At 49.4% G+C, this 22,953-nt stretch overlaps 1 protein-coding gene across 2 annotated transcripts in view; it reads left to right on the top strand.

Annotated features, from left to right (window-relative positions):
• LOC123757594 (protein wntless) overlaps positions 1–22,953 on the top strand; it is a 115,866-nt gene that overhangs the window by 81,639 nt on the left and 11,274 nt on the right. For both annotated transcript variants that reach the window (XM_069329489.1, XM_045741387.2), the window contains 2 exons: positions 1,040–1,252; positions 19,045–19,224. In XM_069329489.1, the coding sequence (XP_069185590.1) occupies positions 1,040–1,252; positions 19,045–19,224 (393 nt within the window). The remainder of the gene's footprint in view (positions 1–1,039; positions 1,253–19,044; positions 19,225–22,953) is intronic.

Below are 22,953 nucleotides of genomic sequence, written 5' to 3'. Positions count from 1 at the left end.
TGCATTCTTTATCTGATTTGAGTTTAGTTCTCCCCATATTTGTCTTCTCCAGTGTTTTGCTTGTCTAGTTGTGGTGGTAGTATTTCTTTGTTGTGAGCCTGGAAGCTTGGTATTCCTCTAGTCTTGGTGTCTTGCCCCCCGTCACTGTTTGCCCCAAGCTGGATTGGCTGCATGCATCTGTCCAGTGGGCATTGCATCTTTTGCAATCTGAGCTTGATGCTCCGAGTGCTCAGGCAGTCCCTGTTGTTGGGATGGTGTTCTGTTTCTCCTGGGGACCAAGTCCCTTCTTCTCAGGCTATGGTGTTCTGGGCCAATGGCAGTTCCCAGGGTCTGGGCCTTAGGTAATTCCTGGGAATTGAGTTGCTCCTTTTTTCTAGATATTGTTAGCCGAGAGGGGGGGGGCATGTCTTCCATTCGGGTTCGGTCCTCCTCTCGGACTGCATCTTCTTCCAGTGTTGAGGATGGTGGCTCAGCCTTGGTTTTGTTTAATGTTTTGTTTACAGCAGTTCTTTGCACTCAAGATTTTTGGCAGCCACCACCTGCATGTTTGCCTGTCACTGTTCTGGGGTGTCTTTCAGCATTACTGCAGCCTTACTGTGCTTATGTTGTGATTTGGCAAGCAGTGGATGCTCCTCAACCCTGGTACCTTTCTGCTGCAGTCTTCTTCCATGGATCATTCCCTGTTTGAAGAAGTTGTTATTGTCTGGCATCATGCCATTGTTAGTAAGCTTGGGAGCTACTGAGGGAGCACGTTCAGAAATCGTGCATTAAATGCGATGAAAGATTATTTTTGGGCGATCCTTCAATAGTTCCCCATCCCCCACCCTATTCCTTCTTCCCTAGGGATTGGGGGTTCTGATCGGGCAGCTTATGAGTGAGGTGGTAGGCAAGCTTAGATGTTAGGTGAGCTGGGTCACCACCTGTTGGTTGTCGAGAGCATCATTGTTAGGATATTTATCCTATTGCAAGGATCATTTTCCTTGTTTTCATTATGCTTACAAAGACAGCACTTGTGTTAATTTACTGTTTTTATTTCCAGCCTGTTAAACGCTGCCCAAAAGTTAGGACAGCAATGGTGCAAGTAATCAGTGGCTACACGGCAACAATTTTCCTTATTGATGTCATGGAACATGCCATCCTTCTACACAACCCCCTGCCTTACGTTTGGGAGTCCCTTCATCTTGGATTGGCCACTATCACAGTATTGCTAGTGGTTGCGTACCTCACTTACATTACCTTCAGAGTCTATTCGGTTAGTCAGCTTTCTTAGTGCACAGTTTATGAAACTAATTAAACAGGATGGTTTGGCTTTGTAGTTCATAAGAGGATAAATATAAATTTTGTAAACATTTTAAGCACAGTACTGTACTTAAGGCATAGAGATGTGACCACTCCATCGCACAACAATGTTGTGCATTGAGCTTTAAATCATATGTTATGTACTTGGGTAAGTTGACAAAGATTTGGCTGATGGCCCGATGATTTAAGTTGTATTAGAGCACATAGTTAGAGTGATTCTTTACTATAAGATTTGAATTAGCTTCTGAATATTGTATTTAAACATATTCGTCAAAATATAATTATTCAGATGAAGTGCAGTAGTAAAATTCAGTGAAGACCTAACAAAGTACATCAATGGAAATATATTTTAAGATTCTGAATGAATTTAGAACCAAAATTGGATGACAAGAATTCTGGTGAGATGGACCAGACCCCAAACAAAACATTGTTGCTGTTTAGATCATCCATGCTAGATAAAAACAATTTTTATTTAACACTTAATGTACCTCTATTCAAAAACTCAGCGTTGAATGTAATGAAATGTCAAATTCTGGGTCAGCCCCGGAGGCTCTACACCAGAAATGGTCATATTCACCTATGCGAAAAAAAAAATTGTATGAAAAAATGTAAGCAAAACCAAAAAAATCTATGAATGTGTGTGTCTTTTTCTTGGTGGTGGAGCTGTGAAATTTTGTGTGGTGACAATGTGGTCCAGCATCTGTCATCACACGATGCCGAATTTGCTGGCACTAAGGCACGTGAAACACGACTCCTGTGTTCTCCTTGGGATGTTTCATTGATTGTTTATCACTTGTTTCTATTTATTTATATGGAAATATGTGTTGAATAACTTCATAATTGTCATAATTCACAAAAACTACGATGAAGTACGATTGGTATTACCTGGGTGAGGGTGTAGGTCATGGGTGAGGGTGTAGGTCATGGGTGAGGGTGTAGGTCATGGGTGAGGGTGTAGGTCATGGGTGAGGGTGTAGGTCATGGGTGAGGGTGTAGGCCAGGGGTGAGGGTGTAGGTCATGGGTGAGGGTGTAGGTCATGGGTGAGGGTGTAGGTCATGGGTGAGGGTGTAGGTCATGGGTGAGGGTGTAGGTCATGGGTGAGGGTGTAGGCCATGGGTGAGGGTGTAGGCCAGGGGTGAGGGTGTAGGCCAGGGGTGAGGGTGTAGGTCAGGGGTGAGGGTGTAGGTCAGGGGTGAGGGTGTAGGTCATGGGTGAGGGTGTAGGTCATGGGTGAGGGTGTAGGTCATGGGTGAGGGTGTAGGTCATGGGTGAGGGTGTAGGTCATGGGTGAGGGTGTAGGCCAGGGGTGAGGGTGTAGGCCAGGGGTGAGGGTGTAGGCCAGGGGTGAGGGTGTAGGCCATGGGTGAGGGTGTAGGTCATGGGTGAGAGTGTAGGCCAGGGGTGAGGGTGTAGGCCAGGGGTGAGGGTGTAGGTCATGGGTGAGGGTGTAGGCCAGGGGTGAGGGTGTAGGCCATGGGTGTAGGCCATGGGTGAGGGTGTAGGTCATGGGTGAGGGTGTTGGCCAGGGGTGAGGGTGTAGGCCAGGGGTGAGGGTGTAGGTCATGGGTGAGGGTGTAGGCCAGGGGTGAGGGTGTAGGCCATGGGTGAGGGTGTAGGCCATGGGTGAGGGTGTAGGTCATGGGTGAGGGTGTTGGCCAGGGGTGAGGGTGTAGGCCAGGGGTGAGGGTGTAGGTCATGGGTGAGGGTGTAGGCCAGGGGTGAGGGTGTAGGCCATGGGTGAGGGTGTAGGCCATGGGTGAGGGTGTAGGTCATGGGTGAGGGTGTTGGCCAGGGGTGAGGTTGTAGGTCATGGGTGAGGGTGTTGGCCAGGGGTGAGGGTGTAGGTCATGGGTGAGGGTGTAAGTCATGGGAGAGGGTGTAGGTCAGGGGTGAGGATGTAGGTCATGGGTGAGGGTGTAGGCCTTGGGTGAGGGTGTAGGTCATGGGTGAGGGTGTAGGTCATGGGTGAGGGTGTTGGCCAGGGGTGAGGGTGTAGGTCATGGGTGAGGATGTAGGCCAGGGGTGAGGGTGTAGGCCATGGGTGAGGGTGTAGGTCATGGGTGAGGATGTAGGTCATGGGTGAGGGTGTAGGTCATGGGTGAGGGTGTAGGCCAGGGGTGAGGGTGTAGGCCAGGGGTGAGGGTGTAGGCCAGGGGTGAGGATGTAGGCCAGGGGTGAGGGTGTAGGCCAGGGGTAAGGATGTAGGTCATGGGTGAGGGTGTAGGTCATGGGTGAGGGTGTAGGCCAGGGGTGAGGATGTAGGCCAGGGGTAAGGATGTAGGTCATGGGTGAGGGTGTAGGTCATGGGTGAGGGTGTAGGCCAGGGGTGAGGGTGTAGGCCATGGGTGAGGGTGTAGGTCATGGGTGAGGGTGTAGGTCATGGGTGAGGATGTAGGCCAGGGGTGAGGGTGTAAGCCAGGGGTAAGGATGTAGGTCATGGGTGAGGGTGTAGGTCATGGGTGAGGGTGTAGGCCAGGGGTGAGGGTGTAGGTCATGGGTGAGGGTGTAGGCCTTGGGTGAGGGTGTAGGTCATGGGTGAGGGTGTAGGTCATGGGTGAGGATGTAGGCCAGGGGTGAGGGTGTAGGCCAGGGGTAAGGATGTAGGTCATGGGTGATGGTGTAGGTCATGGGTGAGGGTGTAGGCCAGGGGTGAGGGTGTAGGCCAGGGTTTCATGATACTCTTGTCAAACATTGTAATGGAATTAGACCCCAAATTCTTATGTGTAAACATACATGGATCTCCCCCTTTTAGCCAGGTTAAAGGTCAGTCACACACATAATTAATAATTCCTCTCTTGAACAGTGTATGGGGAATGTCAAACCAGCTTAATGAAAAAATTCTTGAGTATTTGTTCATGTGTGGCCAGACCTCTTTCGGTGTAGGTAGCAACAGAAAATCTCCCCCTCCCCCTTTTTGAGGTGTATATATTAGTCCTGGAGCAGACGTAGTAGACAGAGTGCTGGACACCAGTGTCTAGAGTGGGTCTGTGAGAACATCGAACAGCCAGGGAGGGACAGAGTGAATCCACTGGATGGAGAGACAGAGGTCTTAAGGTAAAGTGTGATCTCTGAGGTTTTTCATGTCTAAATTTCTTAACTATTGGCCAGTGTTAGAGTAGGATTTATAGTGGTGAATAGCATAATTTGGTTCTCAATAAACTCATGTTAAACTTCCCGTCTGTGTCAATTGTTGAATCCTCTTAGCCTTTTGGATATAGTGGGCTGACAACCATCTCATAATTAATGACAGTTATAGAAAGTACTCTCCAAGTCAAAGAATGTTTCTTGCCTCGTTGCTTGATATAGTCTCAATGGACAAGGCAGATGGTGGCAGCGTAGTTAATCCTGTGTAGCATTCCCTTATAAGTGTACCTTTGGTTACAGTTACTCAGGATATATATCAGTGTAACCATTAGCGTTACAATATTTGTGTTTCATTATTAATTTATATTCTAGGTGTTATAATACATGAGGGTGTAGGCCTTGAGTGAGGGCATAGGCCTTGGGTGAGGGCATAGGCCTTGGGTGAGGGCATAGGCCTTGGGTGAGGGCATAAGCCTTGGGTGAGGTTGTAGGTCTTGGGTGAGGGCGTAGGCCTTGGGTGAGGACGTAGGCTGTTAGTGAGGGCGTAGGCCTTAGGTGAGGGGCGTAGGCCCTTGGGTGAGGGCGTAGGCATTGTGTGAGGGCGTAGGCCTTGAATGAAGGCATAGGCCTTGGGTGAGGGCATATGCCTTGGGTGAGGGCATAGGCCTTGGGTGAGAGATACCAAATAATATACACATGGAAAATACTGGAGGGCCAGGTCCCAAATCTACACAGTAAAATAACAACGTACTGGAGTGAACGATATGGAATAAAATGCAAGATTGAACCAGTGAGGAGCAGAGGTGCCATAGGCACAATCAGAGAGCACTGTATAAACATCAGAGGTCCGTGGTTGTTCAACGTCCTCCCAGCGACTATAAGAAATATTGCCGGAACAACAGTGGACTTCTTGAAGAGAAAACTGGACTGTTTTCTAAGAGAAGTTCCAGATCAGCCGGGCTGTGATGGGTACGTGGCCCTGCGGGCCGCTCCTAGCAACAGCCTGGTGGACCAAACTCTCACAAGTCGAGCCTGGCCTCGGGCCGGACTTGGGGAGTAGAACAACTCCCAGAACCCCATCAAGCAGGTCAAGCAGGGTGAGGCTGTAGGCCTCGAGTGATGGCGTAGGCCTCGAGTGAGGGCGTAGGCCTCGAGTGAGGGCGTAGGCCTCGAGTGAGGGCGTAGGCCTTGGGTGAGGGCGTAGGCCTTGGATGAGAGCGTAGGACTTGGGTGTGTCAGGAGAGATTTTTCCTGCTCTCTCGTGCACTGGATGAAGTACGAACATGCATAGTGCACCAGTGATGTGCACCGTGATTCAACTTTCTGAATATAACTTTTCCACAGTCGTGTTGGGTGTCGTTGGACAGCCCGTGACATTTGCTAGCCATTGATGTCATTCTGATTGCTGTTGCTGTATCAGGTCTGTAAAGGAAATTACAGGAGGGAGTTGATTTCAGGGAAATTTTTGTACACGTCAAGTGTAAAAAGGGAGGTTTGGGGGGGTTAACGGCTGTAGACTACCCCCCCCCATCACGTGTCCACCTCGTGAGAGAGGGGGGGTAGCGTCGTGAGGCAGGTACGCCATTGGCCAAAGCGCTTCGGCCTCAGGAATGCTGAACCGTGATTGGTCAAGATGCTGAGGGGTACTGCATGGTATCCCAGGGCCGTCTTGGCGCCAAAATGATTATTCTTACCAAGAACGTTGCTATAGAAGGGCGTACTTTCTCGTGCTAAGGCCAAGCACCGGGAAATACCACCTGCAACGTTACTAAAGTCACGCTTATCATCGTGCTATCTTTCCGGGTGCCGTCAGTAAGAATCCGGCATCGAAAAAAGGTGTACTGTATTAAAAAAAAAGTGAAAAAAGGTGAATTAATTCTTTTGATAATTGTCAAAGAAAAAAATCTAACAGGGTGAGGGCGTAGGCCTTGAGTGTGGGCATAGACCTTGGGTTAGGGTGTAAGCCTTGGGTGAGGGTGTAAGCCTTGAGTGTGGGCATAGGCCTTGGGTGAGGGTGCAGGCCTTGGGTGAGGGCATAGGACTTGGGTGAGGGCACAGGCCTTGTGTGAGGGCATAGGCCTTGGGTGAGGGCATAGGACTTGGGTGAGGGCATAGGCCATTAGTGAGGGCGTTGGCCGTGGGTGAGGGCGTAGGCCTCGAGTGAGGGCGTAGGCCTCGAGTGAGGGTGTAGGCCATTAGTGAGGGGTGTAGGTCTTGGGTGAGGGTGTATACAGTGGGTGAGGGGTGTATACAGTGGGTGAGGGGTGTATACAGTGGGTGAGGGTGTAAACAGTGGGTGAGGGTGTATACAGTGGGTGAGGGTGTAAATAGTGGGTGAGGGTGTATACAGTGGGTGAGGGTGTAAACAGTGGGTGAGGGTGTATACAGTGAGTGAGGGTGTATACAGTGGGTGAGGGTGTATACAGTGGGTGATGGTGTAAACAGTGGGTGAGGGTGTATACAGTGGGTGAGGGTGTATACAGTGGGTGAGGGTGTATACAGTGGGTGAGGGTGTAAACAGTGGGTGAGGGTGTATACAGTGGGTGAGGGTGTATACAGTGGGTGAGGGTGTATACAGTGGGTGAGGGTGTAAACAGTGGGTGAGGGTGTATACAGTGGGTGAGGGTGTATACAGTGGGTGAGGGTGTATACAGTGGGTGAGGGTGTAAACAGTGGGTGAGGGTGTATACAGTGGGTGAGGGTGTAAACAGTGGGTGAGGGTGTATACAGTGGGTGAGGGTGTATACAGTGGGTGAGGGTGTATACAGTGGGTGAGGGTGTATACAGTGGGTGAGGGTGTATACAGTGGGTGAGGGGTGTATACAGTGGGTGAGGGTGTATACAGTGGGTGAGGGTGTATACAGTGGGTGAGGGGTGTATACAGTAGGTGAGGGTGTAAACAGTGGGTGAGGGTGTATACAGTGGGTGAGGGTGTAAACAGTGGGTGAGGGTGTATACAGTGGGTGAGGGTGTAAACAGTGGGTGAGGGTGTAAACAGTGGGTGAGGGTGTAAACAGTGGGTGAGGGTGTATACAGTGGGTGAGGGGTGTATAGAGTGGGCGAGGGTGTATACTGTGGGCGAGATTGTATGCAGTGAGTGAGTTGAGTGCCGGACCAACCAGGCTGTGGTGGGTATGTGGGCCTGCGGGCCGCTCCAAGCAACAGCCTAGTGGACCAAACTCTCATAAGTCAAGCCTGGCCTCGGGCCGGGCTTGGGGAGTAGAAGAACTCCCAGAACCCCATCAACCGGGTAACCAGGTTAACCAGTTGTGTATACAGTTCGTGAGGGGTGTATACAGTGGGTGAGGGTGTATACAGTGGGTGAGGGTGTATACAGTGGGTGAGGGGTGTATACAGTGGGTGAGGGTGTATACAGTGGGTGAGGGGTGTTATATAATGGATGAAGTTGTATACCATGGTAAAGATCACATAACATGGGTGAGACTGTCAACCATGGATAAGGGTGAAGATATATGTACAGTAATTGGTGAAGGTGTAGACCATGAGTTAAGGGGTTGACCATCTATAAGGGTGTAGTGGTTGAGGGTGAAGACAATTGAGTGAGGGTGTACGTATCTACACCCCTTCAACCACCATGGATGAAGGGTCTAGATCATGGATGAGGGGTGCAGTGAAATTCATTTAAACATGATATACATGGATGTTGGCTGGGTGATGACTTAGGTTCTAATGGTCACCATTTGGATTTAAATAAAGGTGTAAGATACATATGTGCCACCCACAGATGACAGCAGATCTTAGTACATGTAATGGTTCAATTGTTGATTGGTTTACCTGGTATTCTTCATTACAAGCATATGGATTTGTGAAAACCATATGAACACTTTTGGTGTGCATATCATGTAATAATGATGGAATTTGTATAAAATATCTTTATTTGTCTAGTAACATTTATGATAGACACTTTCATATAGTAAAGTAACGACGAAACGATAGCAGGATTTTTGCATGGGTGAAGGTAAACTTCATTACATGCACATAGTTATTATATCCTTTTTGCATCATGCATGTAAAAACCGAGATAATAATAGTTTAAATCATCATATGATGTTAACCGCATAGACCCGTGCATCATCATAGTTATATGAAGCAGTGGGGAGCTGCCTTGTAGGTGATGCTGGAGAGTGTGGGCACAGCATTAATTCTGCATAATAGTACGATATCTGGTGAGGGAAGATGTGGCCAAAGAGAGTAATTTAGTTTTTGAGTAACTGTAACCTTATTTTCTCGTGTTGCTCTATTTCTTCCAGGTTGAAGCTTCCCTACCCCATGAGAGTGGGGAATGATGTTATTTATGATGATTTAAATCATTGTTTATTTTTAACCACTGCACTGCTCTGCATTAAAATATGACAAACCCCTGGTGTGCCAAAAATAAATTCTCTCCAAAATATTATTTTATTTTATTAAATTGTTAAAATGATCCGATTATGATCTCTGATCACGGGAAACTAACAACAAATATTGTATGTGACATACTTTAGCTGTGATGGATTTGGGAAGTTGAGCAAATTATGGGCTATGAGCGCTGGAGTGCTCGGGGTCACTCGGCCCCGCCACCCTGTGGGGCGGCAGTTGCCACGAATATAATGTTTCATAATTATTCTGATGTTTCTCATTCATTTCTTCTCTGTTTTTTGTCGTTATATTATTCAAAAGTGTGTAATTTGTGGAATTTATATAGTTCAATGTGTGGAACATTGCTATGCTCAAAATTCTGGGGCTCATATATGTGACATATATATTATATTCTACGATCAATCAGTGTTTCTGGGGGGAGCCCCGTCGGCTCCCCGGAGCTTTACCGGCTGATATGCTAATGTCAGACTTTGGCATCAGTCATGTGTATGGAGTTCTAGGGCCTACCGGGGAACACGGCCAGAACCTGGCCCCCTCAGAGAGGCAAGGGGAGCAATGGCCTATAGAAACCCCCGTGTGGTTGGAAGCATTCTATGTCTGCCATCGACCGGGTCAAGCATCCAGAAAGGTAAGCATTCCAAAACAAACCCCTATTCTAGTGAAAATTGCTACCTAAAGCCGAACTAGTGGATAAAACTCGTCAACAGAAAACAAGGAAACTAGTATGACGTCATATGTCACCGCGCCGCTGTCTGCGCAGCTCCCCCCTCTCCGGGAGGGGGAAAGGGGAGCCCCAGACCTCCCAAGCCGGCTATCCACCCATCAGTTCTTCGGCTGATGCTATAGGCAACGGTTATGTGCTCCGGCTCCAGTGGTTGTTTCAGCACTGTACCTAGAGTGTGGTGTCTGTTTTCTAGGTGGTGCGTGAGCCGGGAGTGATTCTCCAGTACTCGGGCTGCATGCGCCTAGGGTTCCCTTCCCTAGGTGCCCTGTAAGTACTGCCCTTGGGGCTTGGGGCCACCTTCCACAAGTTCCTTGGGTCCTGCCCCTGCTTGGCCGTTTACTGCTTGGTTTTCGGCCGCTCTTTGTGTGCTCGGGTGTTCTGTCTCCCTTGTTCGCCTTAGAGTAAGGGGCAGTTTTTGCACTGGTGGGGCGCAGGGTACTGTGCAGCTTGTCTTTACCAATCACAGCGGCCGGCTCTGTTCCGCTTGGGTACGCTGTCCTCTTGCGGGGTTTTCTTTTTCTTTTTGTTTATCTACCTGGTGGGGGGGCGGGTCTGCCTTCGTTCTTGCCCCTTGTGTCCCTTGTGTTCTGAGTATTTTCTGGTGGTACCCCCTGCTAGGTCCCCGTGAGTGTACACGTCCCGGGGGTTCAGCTCTTAGAAAGTTGTTTGGTAGCTTTGGGTGCCGGTTAGCAGTACCCTGCCTGGGATTACCTGAGCGCAAGTCCTCTTATAGTAAACGCTCGGGACCCTGGGAAACCCCTGGGGGCGCGCGGGTCCGATGGATGTGACCCCAGAGTCCCCCCCCTCGCTTCCAGCGAGTTTGAGGGTTGCTCTCACCCTTTGTCTCTGGGTGACTCTCTGTTTTGCCTCCGTCTGCTGCCTGTGGGGTCGGTGACACCTTCGACCCGGAGTCCTGCAAGTTTGGTTGCTCGTTGGGGCTCGGTTACCCAGTTGTGCTGACAAAGCAGGTGCGGGCAGCAGGGGCGTTGCACTTGAGCCTTGGTGGTGGCAACGTTCTCGTGGTTTCCTCCCCGGGAATATACCAGGAATTGTTTATATACCCGGGGCTGCCCCGTTGTTGTTCGTTTTGGGACTTGGGGGTGTTGGTTGCTTCGGTTCCATCCACGCCCCCTTGTCTTTCCCCTGGATCACCCTTCCTGCCTGCATCCGGTTCCTTACCGTCTGTAGGTTCGGGGCGGGGTTTTTGATGGTGTTGAGACTCGGGCTGTCTCGGGGAATTCCCCTTCCGGGGTAGTGACGGGGGCATTTGAGCCTGTTCCTCCAGCCGTGTTGTATGAGTCTGCCAGTGGGCTCCCTTCCTTAGTGTTTTCACGGCTGCCCCGGTTTTCTGGTACGGCCGGGGCTTTGGGGGAACGGCTCGGCCCCGGGGCCTGTCGTGTAGGTTCCCGGGGCTGGGGAGGGGCTGACTTGGGGGGCCTTGGCCCCGTTGGACCCCGTGGGGTTTTTTTTATCCCCCTCTAGGCGGGGCTTGTGGTTACGCGGAGTGGGGTCTTTCCTCCCCACTCGACGTACGTACTGTTGGGCGTCGGCCCCTCCCCGGGCTCGGTTCCTTGGCCTTTGAGTCGGTTGGTTCCGTCCTGTGGGTGGATGTTTCCTCCCACCCCTTTTTGGGACGGTGTTTTCGTCATGTTTCCCCGTTCGATGGGGTTCTGCGTGACTTCTGATCTCGGGTGCGCCTGCACCTTCGTGTGCCTTCGGGACTAGTGTTGGCTTCTGTGTTCTCGAGGGTACGGGAAGGTTTTTCGCTACTTCCCGCATTATTGGAACGTATGTCGGCTCCTCGTCCTTATCGCCCTGTTGGGCTACTTGTCGCCCTGTTGGGCTACTTGTCGCCCTGTTGGGCTACTTGTCGCCCGGTTGGGCTACTTGTCGCCCGGTTGGGCTACTTGTCGCCCGGTTGGGCTACTTGTCGCCCGGTTGGGCTACTTGACGCCCGGTTGGGCTGCTTGTCGCCCGGTTGGGCTGCTTGTCGCCCGGTTGGGCTGCTTGTCGCCCGGTTGGGCTGCTTGTCGCCCGGTTGGGCTGCTTGTCGCCCGGTTGGGCTACTTGTCGCCCGGTTGGGTTCCTTTTTGGGCTCTTTACTTCTTTGGCCGGTTTTATTGTTCCTGCTTCCTCTTTTGGCTACTTTTCTCGTGCAGTAGTCCTGCCTGGCGCCTTCCCGCAGAGAAGGTGTGCGGTTCGGCCAGCGTGTTATGCGCATGCGCCGTGGAGTTTGTTTTGGTCTGGGCGGTGTTTCAGTGCTGGTGTTTTGCGCCCTTTTTGCTACAGTGCTTCGCCTCTCGTTCTTCTCCCTGGCTGCGGTATGTGCCCCTTCACGCCGGGGGTGTCCTGGTTCCCGGTTGTGGGGGAGGACACCGCGGTTTTCCCCGTCATGGGTGTGGACCACCTCCTTCGCCTCTCCCTGCTCTCCTGCGGGTCTGGCAGGGTCCGGCTCTGGCGTCTTCACCTGGCGGTGCTCCCAGGTTCTTTTGGGCACGGTTGAGTCGTCAAGTTCGTGCCACCGTTCACCAGGTGAGTTTCTGCGGTCTGGCGTCTTTTGGCCGGGCGCTGGATGCGGAGTTGTTTATATGCCTGTCTTTATTTAGGTATATTTTTGTACGACTGAGACCGTTCGCACACCAGTGACTGTCCCTTTTTCAACCCTTCCTGTCCCCCTCATGTGCATGTTCAACCCATGCTGGAGTCATTCAGGGGACCCTCCTTTTTTAATGTTGTGAGGTGTGGGGGTTGTAGGGTTGGTTCTGTACTCACCTGGTAAGGCTCCTGGCTGTGCTTGCAGGATTTGAGCTCTGGCTCTTGGGTCCCGCCTATCTGGTAGAACTTGCGGGATAGTACCAGTGGAGTGCAGTGGTGCTATTGGCACAATTGGGGAACACTGTATTACCATCAGAGGTCTGTGCTTGTTACACGACCTACTTGCGAGCATAAGGCTTCTTGCTGGTTCGTCCGTGGACTCCCAGGGCGCACTAGCCTGTTTTTGTATGGCAGTTCCGGCCCGTCCTGGTTGTGGGGGTATGTGGGCCGGTGGACTGCTCCTAGCAGCTGCCTGGTGGGTCACCCTCTGGCCGGTCTAGCCTGGCCTTGGGCCGGGCTTGAGGTGTAACAGAGCTCCCAGTACCTCATCCAGCAGGTATCGAGCGGGGTTTCTCCGCCGTCGGTCGCCTGGTGCAGGTTTCTGGGCCTGCGGGGTTTTGTCGTGTCTCCGTTGGCCCTGTCTGGGGTCTGCCTGCTCCGTTCTCTGCCTTTGCAGAAGGGAGTTGCTATTTCCATGTTGCATGTTGCAGTGGTGCCTGTTGCTGCTGCACGTGTGCATTGGTACCGTGTTTCACGGTGGCGTGTCCTTGTTCCTGTGTCCGGTTGTGGAGTGGCACTTTGCTGCCGTTTTGTGCCTGGGGATTGCGTGGGGTTTTTTCTGTCCCTGCCTGATTGTTCACCCCTGGTTGTTATCCTGGGGTTTTTGTGCTTCTGCTCTTTCTTCCTGCCTCCTCTGCAGCAGGGGTGTTCTGCGTGTGTTCTTAGGCGTTTGTCAGCCTGTGTCCTGTGATGTGCTTCTTTGTCTCGGTCTATTGCAGTTGTTCGTACCCCTTGGTTCGGTACTGTTCTGGCGGCGACCCTTCCGCCTTCTTTGGTTTCCTAGCTTGCCCTGCTGTTTTTTTTTTTTTTTTGGGTCTTGCGATGTCTCGCGTCGACCCGTCGTTTCTGAACTCCTGGCGGGCTTGCATGCTTTGGGGAGTTTTTCTGTTCGGCAGACGTTCCATCTCCTTGTGCCGCCTGGCTTTCGGTGGTTGCGCCCGAGATCTTCCCGCGGCTCCACCTTTTCCTGGGCTCGGAGGGGCCTTGTCGGGGCTGCTTATGTTCTGCCTCGCGGTCTCGCCTCCGGTTGGTGGTCGGGTGGCTTCGTGGTAGGTGTCCCACCTGCGTGCTTCTCTTGGCGGCAGTATGGGGTATTTTGGCGGTCCTTCCTTTTCCTGTCCCTTCTTAGGTGGTTACTCTTGTTAGCTTGGTTTACTCTCGGCTTGGTTTTCTGGTGGGGGTTGGGGGCCGTCGTCTTGCCACATACTGTCGCCTCTTTTCGTGCGGCGCTTGCGGAGCCGCTTCAGCTTGCTTTCGGTCTTGGTGTTGCTTCTGCACCGTTAGTCAGCTGTCTTGTGCGTCGTTTCACCTCCGGCCTGTTCGTGCGCCGCTTGCACCATCCTGGTCTCTGGTCAGCGTCTCTGTCTTCTCCTCGGTTGGTAGTGCCCCTTCGGTTCCGGTGTGTTTTTTTCGTCGGCTCTTTCCTTTTGGCCTTTGCCTCTGGGGATCGAGTCGCTGAGTTTTCTTGCTCCTTCGGTTTTAGCGTTTTGGTTGTTCGGTGGCAGCAGTCTCCATCTTTTCTGGCGCGGGGTGGGGCTGCTGCGTTCTGGAGGGGTCCAGGGTTTGTTGGTGCTTCGTTGGTCGGGCCGGGGGTGTGTCGTTTTTTGTGTTCAGTGGCGGCCCTCCGTTGTTGTTTGCGTGCCACGGCGTTTGGGTTCGGAGCGCGTTTTGCGTTGATCCGGTTCTGTTCTTCCCGGTTCGCGGGTGATAGTGTCCCGGGTGGTCAGCCGTGTTCTTGCGCCTAAGCTGCCTGTGTTCTTCCCTCATGCCTGTGGCGTTCGTGGCTTCGCTGCTCTCGCTGCCGTCTGGGCAACATGGCCTTGCTGTCTTTTGGGCATGGATTTTTGGTGTTTGTGCAGGGGCCTTGCTGCTCGTTGTTCTCGTGTTGTTCCCGGGACTTTTTCGGGGCTGTGGCGCCTTGGGTTGGCGTTTGCTGCCAGTTGTCTCGCCTCCTTGGGGGGCGAGTGGTGTCCGCCTCCCGGTTCTGTCCCTTTGACCTTCCTCTGTGGGTAGTTAGCTCCGGGGAGCCGATGGGGCTCCCCCCAGAAAACCAGCGTTGAATGTAATGAAACGCCATTTTCTGGGTGAGACCCGGAGGCTCCCCGGCAACCCTCCCTCCCTCTGGTCGGCGTTTTTTTCGCGTGTTTTGACATCCAGCCTTAGAACTGATGGGTGGATAGCCGACGTGGGAGGTCTGGGGCTCCCCCTTCCCACTCCCGGGGAGGGGGGAGCTGCGCAGACAGGGGCGCGGTGACGTATGGTGTCATACTAGTTTCCTTGTTTTCTGTTGAAGAGTTCTATCCACTAGTTCGGCTTTAGGTAGCAATTTTCACCAGAATAGGGGTTTGTTTTGAAATGCTTACCTTTCTGGATGCTTGACCCGGTCGATGGCAGACATAGAATGCTTCCAACCACACGGGGGTTTCTATAGGCCATTGCTCCCCTTGCCTCTCTGAGGGGGCCAGGTTCTGGCCGTGGTCCCCGGTAGGCCCTAGAACTCCATACACATGACTGATGCCAAAGTCTGACATTAGCATATCAGCCGGTAAAGCTCCGGGGAGCCTCCGGGTCTCACCCAGAAAATGGCGTTTCATTACTTTCAACGCTGGTTTTTTGCTGTTATTACACTATATACACACACACATTGTATATACCTATCTACATATGTGTTCACCATAACAAACCACTAAGTTGGTTTGGTGAGCCCAAAACAACAACAGTGGCCACTATATATATATATATTAGTATATTTTGGTAGCAGTCTTTCCTGTAGACATATATTATTAAATATGACCGAAAAAGTAAGAATAATAATTCTAACACGAATTTTCTCAATCTTTCGTACATTTCTTTTCACTGTTGGAGGTAAATCAAAAATCAATTCTCCAAAATTCATTTTTATTTCTAGTCTGACGCGACACGAGCGCGTTTCGTAAAACTTATTACATTTTCAAAGACTTTAGTTTACAAATACACAACTGAATAGAACTTACGCATCTCCGATTTTATATCTACATTTGAGAGAGGTGGATGAGGTGAGGTGGCATTAATAGGGTATTAATTTCATCAACACAAGACAGAACAAGAGGTGGCATTAATAGGGTATTAATTTCATCAACACAAGACAGAACACGAAACAATGTGAATGTTTGTGAATGAAAATGTGACTCATACGTCAGGCTGCGAGCAGCCGCGTCTAACAGCCTGGTTGATCAGTCCAGCAACCAGGAGGCCTGGTCGACGACCGGGCCGCGGGGACACTAAGCCCCGGAAGCACCTCAAGGTAGCCTCAAGGTAGGTATGGGTATTGAATAGAAGTGATTGTAGAAAGCCTATTGGTCCATATGCTTCTATATTGGATGCTTCTATATTGGAGCGGAGTCTTGAGGTGGGTAGAATATAGTTGTGCATTAATTGGCTGTTGATTGCTGGTGTTGACTTCTTGATGTGTAGTGCCTCGCAAACGTCAAGCCCCCTGCTATCGCTGTATCTATCGATGATTTCTGTGTTGTTTACTAGGATTTCTCTGGCGATGGTTTGGTTATGGGAAGAGATTATATGTTCCTTAATGGAGCCCTGTTGCTTATGCATCGTTAAACGCCTAGAAAGAGATGTTGTTGTCTTGCCTATATACTGGGTTTTTTGGAGCTTACAGTCCCCAAGAGGGCATTTGAAGGCATAGACGACATTAGTCTCTTTTAAAGCGTTCTGTTTTGTGTCTAGAGAGTTTCTCATGAGTAGGCTGGCCGTTTTTCTGGTTTTATAGTAAATCGTCAGTTGTATTCTCTGATTTTTGTCTGTTCCCTACAGACAAAAATTGTCTGTAGGGAACTGTTCTTCTACAAGAACACCGGCACCACAGTTCTTCAACAAGAACACCGGCACCACTGTTCTTCAACAAGAACACCGGCACCACTGTTCTTCAACAAGAACACCGGCGGCACTGCTCTTCACCAACAAGAACACCGGCGGCACTGTTCTTCAACAAGAACACCGGCGGCACTGTTCTTCACCAACAAGAACACCGGCGCCACTGTTCTTCACCAACAAGAACACCGGCGGCACTGTTCTTCAACAAGAACACCGGCAGCACTGTTCTTCAACAAGAACACCGGCGGCACTGTTCTTCAACAATTGTCTGTTCTTCTACAGATTGTCTCGTCCACAGGTACGTTGGTAAACAGCGATTCTACGTCCAACGAGGCTCTTATCCCTGTGGCCCGTGTGCCCCGCAGTAAGTCATCAAATTCCTTTGGAGACTTCAGGCTGAAGGCGCAAGGAACATAAGGAGTCAGCAGGCCGTTGAGTCGCTTCGCCAGTCTGTACGTGGGTATCTGGCTAATGATTGGCCGAAGTGGGTTTCCAGGCTTGTGCGTCTTGACATTTCCATACGCATATCCAGGTTTATATTCCCCAATGATCTTTGGCAGGTGGAGTCCGGATTTCTTGGCGTTCACAGTTTCGATCAGTTTGTTGACCTTTGCTTTTAATTCAGCTGTAGTGTCCTTCGTTACCCTTTGGAACTTAGTTTGGTCAGAGAGTATGATGTTCATTTTGATCTTCATAAGAGCCTCGTTGGACGTAGAATCGCTGTTTACCAACGTACCTGTGGACGAGACAATCGGAATGATAGCCGACAGAGTGTATCGTGATCCAGCCTGTACTCCTCTTGACATGCCAGAAAGTATTCTGAGGAAACTACTCCAAGCTTGTACTAAAGAGGCACCCTTCTTGAGCCCGGATGGGCACATGTATAAGCAAGTAGATGGGGTCGCCATGGGTTCTCCCCTAGGTGTCCTGTTTGCAAACTTCTACATGGGTACCATCGAGCAAAAAGTCTTAGTCGACATGAACTTGAAACCGGCCATATACTGCAGGTATGTTGACGACATTTTTACACAGGTACCTGATGTCAGACATCTGCAGGAGCTGAAGGAGGCATTTGAGCAGAGTTCCGTGCTGCGTTTCACTTACGAGACGGAAAAGGATGGGAAGCTGCCTTTTCTAGATGTAACAGTCATGGAAAAGGGCGGAGGTTTCCACACTGCAGTCTACACTAAGGAAACAAATATAGGAATGTGCCTAAATGCCAACAGCGACTGCCCTGACAGGTACAAGAGGAGTGTTGTTAACGCATACGTCGACCGTGCTCTCAGCCACAGCTCAGAATGGAAGCAAGTCGACGAAGAACTCTGTAGGGTAAGGCAGGTCCTAGTCAATAACGGCTTCTCCAATGGTTTCATCGAAGACATCATAAGAAGGAAAGTGAAAAGCCATGCAACCTCTGAAGAGACAACTAACACAACACCTATACCCCCTATTAGACTATTTTACAGGAACTTCTTTTCCACAGCTCATAAAACGGAGGAAAGGGTCCTAAAAGATATTGTTAATAGAAACGTTATCCCTACAGACAAAAATCAGAGGATACAACTGACGATTTACTATAAAACCAGAAAAACGGCCAGCCTACTCATGAGAAACTCTCCAGACACAAAACAGAACGCTTTAAAAGAGACTAACGTCGTCTATGCCTTCAAATGCCCACTTGGGGACTGTAAGCTCCAAAAAACCCAGTATATAGGCAAGACAACAACATCTCTTTCTAGGCGTTTAACGATGCATAAGCAACAGGGCTCCATTAAGGAACATATAATCTCTTCCCATAACCAAACCATCGCCAGAGAAATCCTAGTAAACAACACAGAAATCATCGATAGATACAGCGATAGCAGGCGGCTTGACGTTTGCGAGGCACTACACATCAAGAAGTCAACACCAGCAATCAACAGCCAATTATTGCACAACTATATTCTACCCACCTCAAGACTCCGCTCCAATATAGAAGCATCAAGAAATATGGACCAATAGGCTTTCTACAAACACTTCTATTCAATACCCATTGTTTCTGTTCTGTCTTGTGTTGATACTTTTAATACCCTATTAATATCCCCTCTTGTTCTGTCTTGTGTTAATGCCACATCACCCCTCCCACCTCACTCAAATGTAGATATAAAATCAGAGATACGTAAGTTCTAATCAGTTGTGTATTTGTGAAGTCTTTGAAAATGTAATAAGTTTTACGAAACGCGCCCGTGTCGCGTCAGACTAGAAATAAAAATGAATTTTGGAGAAGTGATTTTTGATTTACCTCCAACAGTGAAGCGTAATGTACGAAAGATTGAGAAAATTCGTGTTAGAATTATTAATCTTACTTTTTCGGTCATATTTAATAATATATATATATATATATATATATATATATATATATATAATTTATTTATTTATTTATTTATTTATTTACTGTATTTAGACATTTTTAGGAGATGCTGTGGTCACAAGCCTAACAGCAATGCTGTTAGCTCATGCTGCATGTGCCAGCCTTGGTTGCTCACTCAGTACCTTCACACCTGGGAAAGTTGCCCACATTTAAAAAAAAAATTGCGACTGTTTAGGAGAGCCCTGAGGAAGCTGATGTGTACCCCGTGTAGCCGCTGGTGTTTTGAATGATACGCTATACCTATAAAATCCATGAGGCGCGTTGCACACCACCCATCGAGAGCCTCAAGGCACATTGCGCAGTGCAGTGGTTAAATATTAGAGTATATGACAACTTATTGAATAACTTTTTATTTTTAAGGGATTTTATGAAAGTTAATGAAAGTTGTTTTGAACAATGCAGGCAGTAATTGTTGTGCAGAAAAGAGGTCAAGAAGAGTGCAAGGGGATGGACACAGACCCATTTGGTAAGACATGTGAATTCTCCAGAGCATCAGTAGGTCCATGGTGGAGAGAGGCTTTCATGCTGGTGGTGTCTTGGCTCTGTGTTCTCCTCACAGCTGTAGAGTTTGTCATTAAAAGGGTAAGTCATATATGTTAGTCTTTTTATAGTACAGTACATTATTCTTATTTAAGGATGTGTTAATTTATAAAAAAGATGTGCAGGTAAATGAGAAGAATGGAAGCAACGATGAAGATGATATCCCTTTATAGTTTGTAATATACTTGCTCTTCATGGAGTTACTTCGGTGGTATAATGCATTGTTATGGGGTTGATGCGAGTTATGTGTGGCTCATATTCACTTAGACGTTAAAATTGTTGTCTTAAGACTGTACTGGCAGCACATTTTTGTGGCTCATTCATTATGCATTCAACTCATGAGTTATGCCAATTTATCTTACACTGATTGTGTGGTGATAATGTTCAACTTGTCTTGTGTTACAATTCTGTACGGTACAATTTCACTGGAACAAACCTTGCTTTATTAAATCCATGCATTGACCAAACATGTTAACAGGCCACCTAATCTAAGCATCAGCTACATAATATAATTTACAGTGCATAAAATCTTTCAAAGAAACTCAGTAAATCATAAATTTACAGATTATATTATCAAATAATAATAGTAATGTTTTTAAAATATGCAGGATTCATAAAATAACCAAAAGTGTAACCTTTCATTGCCCCTGTGTGTTTGCCATGTGTCAGTGCCCAAAGGAGTTTACTGCTAGATACAGTACATTGATGAAATATGTAAATTCTTTAAACAAATTCAAATACAAAAAGTTAGTATACAAATGTTATTCTATAGTAGTAATTAAAAAAAGCCATTCATAAGTCTGTAACTCGCATTCATAAGTTTGTAACTCGAACCAGATTTCCTATAAGTGGAAAGCAGTAAATGGGGGGAAATGCATTCCAGGACCAACAAACATCAATACTGTACATAAAACCTAAATTTCTGGGGGGAGCCTCTATCGGCTCCCTGCAGCTGTCGGACAGATATCTGCCATATTAGTCTAGAGCATCAGTTACTGGAGTCTTTATGTCTACCGGGATCCATGAGCCACAACCTAGTTTCCTCAGAGAGGCAAAGGGAGCAATGGCTTATGAACATTCCACTTTGTGAGAGTATAGTCATGTCTGCCATCGACCGGGGATATATCCTGTATTCTGTCCATTTTCTGACCGTTTTAGCTGTGGAGCTTCTGTATCAGGGTTATATAAGAAAAAACTTGTAAAATTATTCATTATGAACAACTAATGAACCTTTGTTCTCGTGATGCGTCTCTTCCGCTGTCAAATGTGGTAGGTAGGGCTTTCAGTTGGTTTGTTTCTGGGTGCCCTAGGGTTCCTCAGATTCGTCTTTTCAGAGGTTTTCTTCCTCTCGGATTCCTCTTGGGGGGTTTGGGAGGCCTTTGCCGCGTGCCTCCAGTGAGACCCAGTTTTGCCTCTATGTTGGTTCCGGTTTTGTTTATGTTCGGTTCCTCTTCCTCTGATATGGGGCTGTTCGAGGTTCCAATGCCTTTCTAACTGGCAGCCTCCTTTGTTGGCAAGTTGGTGTGGGCTCCAGGCCAGGCTGCACGTCTGCTAGCCAGGGATCTGGTTCTTTCCTAGCTTGCCGGGTTCGGGTTCCTGGTGAATTGGCGGAAGCCCCAGTTGGTTTCTTCTCAGGTCAGACTTGGCAGGGCCTTGTGTGGGATTCATGGGCTGTGTCCGTCTCTCTTACATCGGTGGTGTTGGTTCGGTTGTATTCCCTCCTAGAGCTGTTTTGGGGGGACCTGGGTCACTGGGCAGTTGCTTGAGCAGTTGTGCAGGAGCCTGGACGTCGGCATCCAGGTTTATTCACTGGGCAGAGTTTGGCTTCGAAGGCTGTTCTGGTATCTTTGGGACAGCCCTTTTCACCTCTTTTGCGACTTCTGGGTTCGCACCCCAGTGTCTGATCTCCATCAGTTGCCAAGTCACTGGCTTCCTCTTCAGGTTTTCAGGGTTCGGTGCCTTGGCGCCTTTCCCTTCCCATGCTCGGTGGTTCACTGACACCTCGTCTCTCAGCTGGGGCTTTGTGACCAGCGCTCACCAGCCTGGCCAGGGTCATTGGGCTCTGTCCTTCTGTCATGCTCACTGCATGGAGCAGGAGTTTGCGGCTGTGTGTAGCTCTTCTGCCAAGTTCTCTGGGGTTTGCACTGCACCAAACCTATTTCGGGATTGTCCAACGTCCTAACAGATGGCACGTCTCGCTTCATTCCCCTTCCCACAGAGTGGTTGGTCAACGCCGCCACCTTCCTTTGGCTTTATCAGACGTATGGGCGCCCAGAGGCGGACCTCTTTGTGTCGGCGTGGTCTCAGTGTCTCCCTACATACGCGGCGCCGTTCCCCGACTGCCCAGTAGATGCTTTCCTGCAGGAATGGTTGAGATGGGGGTTCCTGTACCTTTATCCCCAGTTCAGCTGATGCTTCAGGTTCCGGCTCAGCTCAAATCCTAACATGAGAGGGGGTGCTTCTCCTGGCCCCATGGTACTATATCCGGCCCAGCCTTGGTTTTAGGCGCTGCTTGCTCGGTGTCCGAACCTGGGCGTCTTTTCATGACTCCACCTCTTTCAGCAGGTCGGGCCATTGAGGTACCTTGCTGGTTTGACTTACTCTTCCACTCATCACGTCTAGTTTTTCTGATGCACGTGTTTTGACACTTGTATGGTGATCAGGTGGCTTCTCTGATGGTGTCCCACCTGCTGTCTTCGTCTTGGCAACAGTATGAAGTCTCCTGGCAGTCTTTCCGCCATTTCCTTTCCCTTTGGAGGGTGTTGTCTGTGACTGTGATGGGGGTTTTGTCCTTTCCTTCTTGGCTCTTTTTGGACTGCCATCTCGTGCCAAATACTGTTGCTTTTTATTGTGCGCTGTTGTTGGCGCTGCTCCAGCTTGCGTTTGGGTGGATGTCACTTCTGCCCCATTCCACAAGCTCTCCCATGCATTTTTTTTTACCTCCGGCCTGCTTTTACGCTGCTTGATCCATCTTGGTTTCTGGACCGGGGGTTCTCTCTTCTTTCCTCCTCCTAGGTTTGTTGTGGGCCCCTTCTGTTCAGGACTGTTTTCTGAATGCCTTGTTTTTGTTGGCTTTCATCTCTGGGGGTAGGGTTGGGGAGCTTCATGCCCTTCTCTGGCACATGGGGTTTCTGCTACTTTGGTCCTGCGTGTCGTTTTGTTCGTTTGCAGCGTTTTTTTTTTTTCTGACGAAGAATGAAACGGCTGGCTTTTGGAAGAGTCCGTGGGTTGTTGATGCTTGGTTGGTTCGGCCGTGGGTGCATCTTGTTTTGTGTCCGGTGGCGGCTTTACTTCGCTACCTGCAGACCTCTGCTTCAGTACCAGGGGATGCGCTCTGGGTTCTTCCAGTTCCTTTAGTTCCATGTTCCAGGGCATGTGTCTCTCAGGTTATCCGCAGAGTTATCAAGTCTATGCAGCCTGCAGTCTACCCTCGTGCCCATGATGTGCGTAAGTAAACTGTTCTGGCTGCTGTTTTTAGTAATATGTCTTGGGTCAACATTTTGACGCGGAGGTTTTGGAGGTCAAACAGGGTCATGAACGCCAGGTATCTTGTGAACATTCTGGTCCCTCTCCGGCCTTGTGTTACTTTGGGACATCTGTCGCGGCCAGTTGCCTTATCTTCGTCTTGAGACCTGCTGTGCTGCCACCTCCTGGGTAAGTCCCTATTTTTACTTATCTGTGGGTAGTTAGCTTCTGGGAGTAGACAGGGCTCCCCACAGAAAACCAGCGTTGAATGTAATGTAACGCCATTTTCTGAGTGAGCACCGGAGG

Source organism: Procambarus clarkii, chromosome 22, assembly GCF_040958095.1.
Source record: "Procambarus clarkii isolate CNS0578487 chromosome 22, FALCON_Pclarkii_2.0, whole genome shotgun sequence".
Lineage (NCBI taxonomy): Eukaryota > Metazoa > Arthropoda > Malacostraca > Decapoda > Cambaridae > Procambarus > Procambarus clarkii.
Note: the sequence above shows the minus strand (reverse complement) of the source record. Positions and strands in the feature narration are given on the sequence as shown.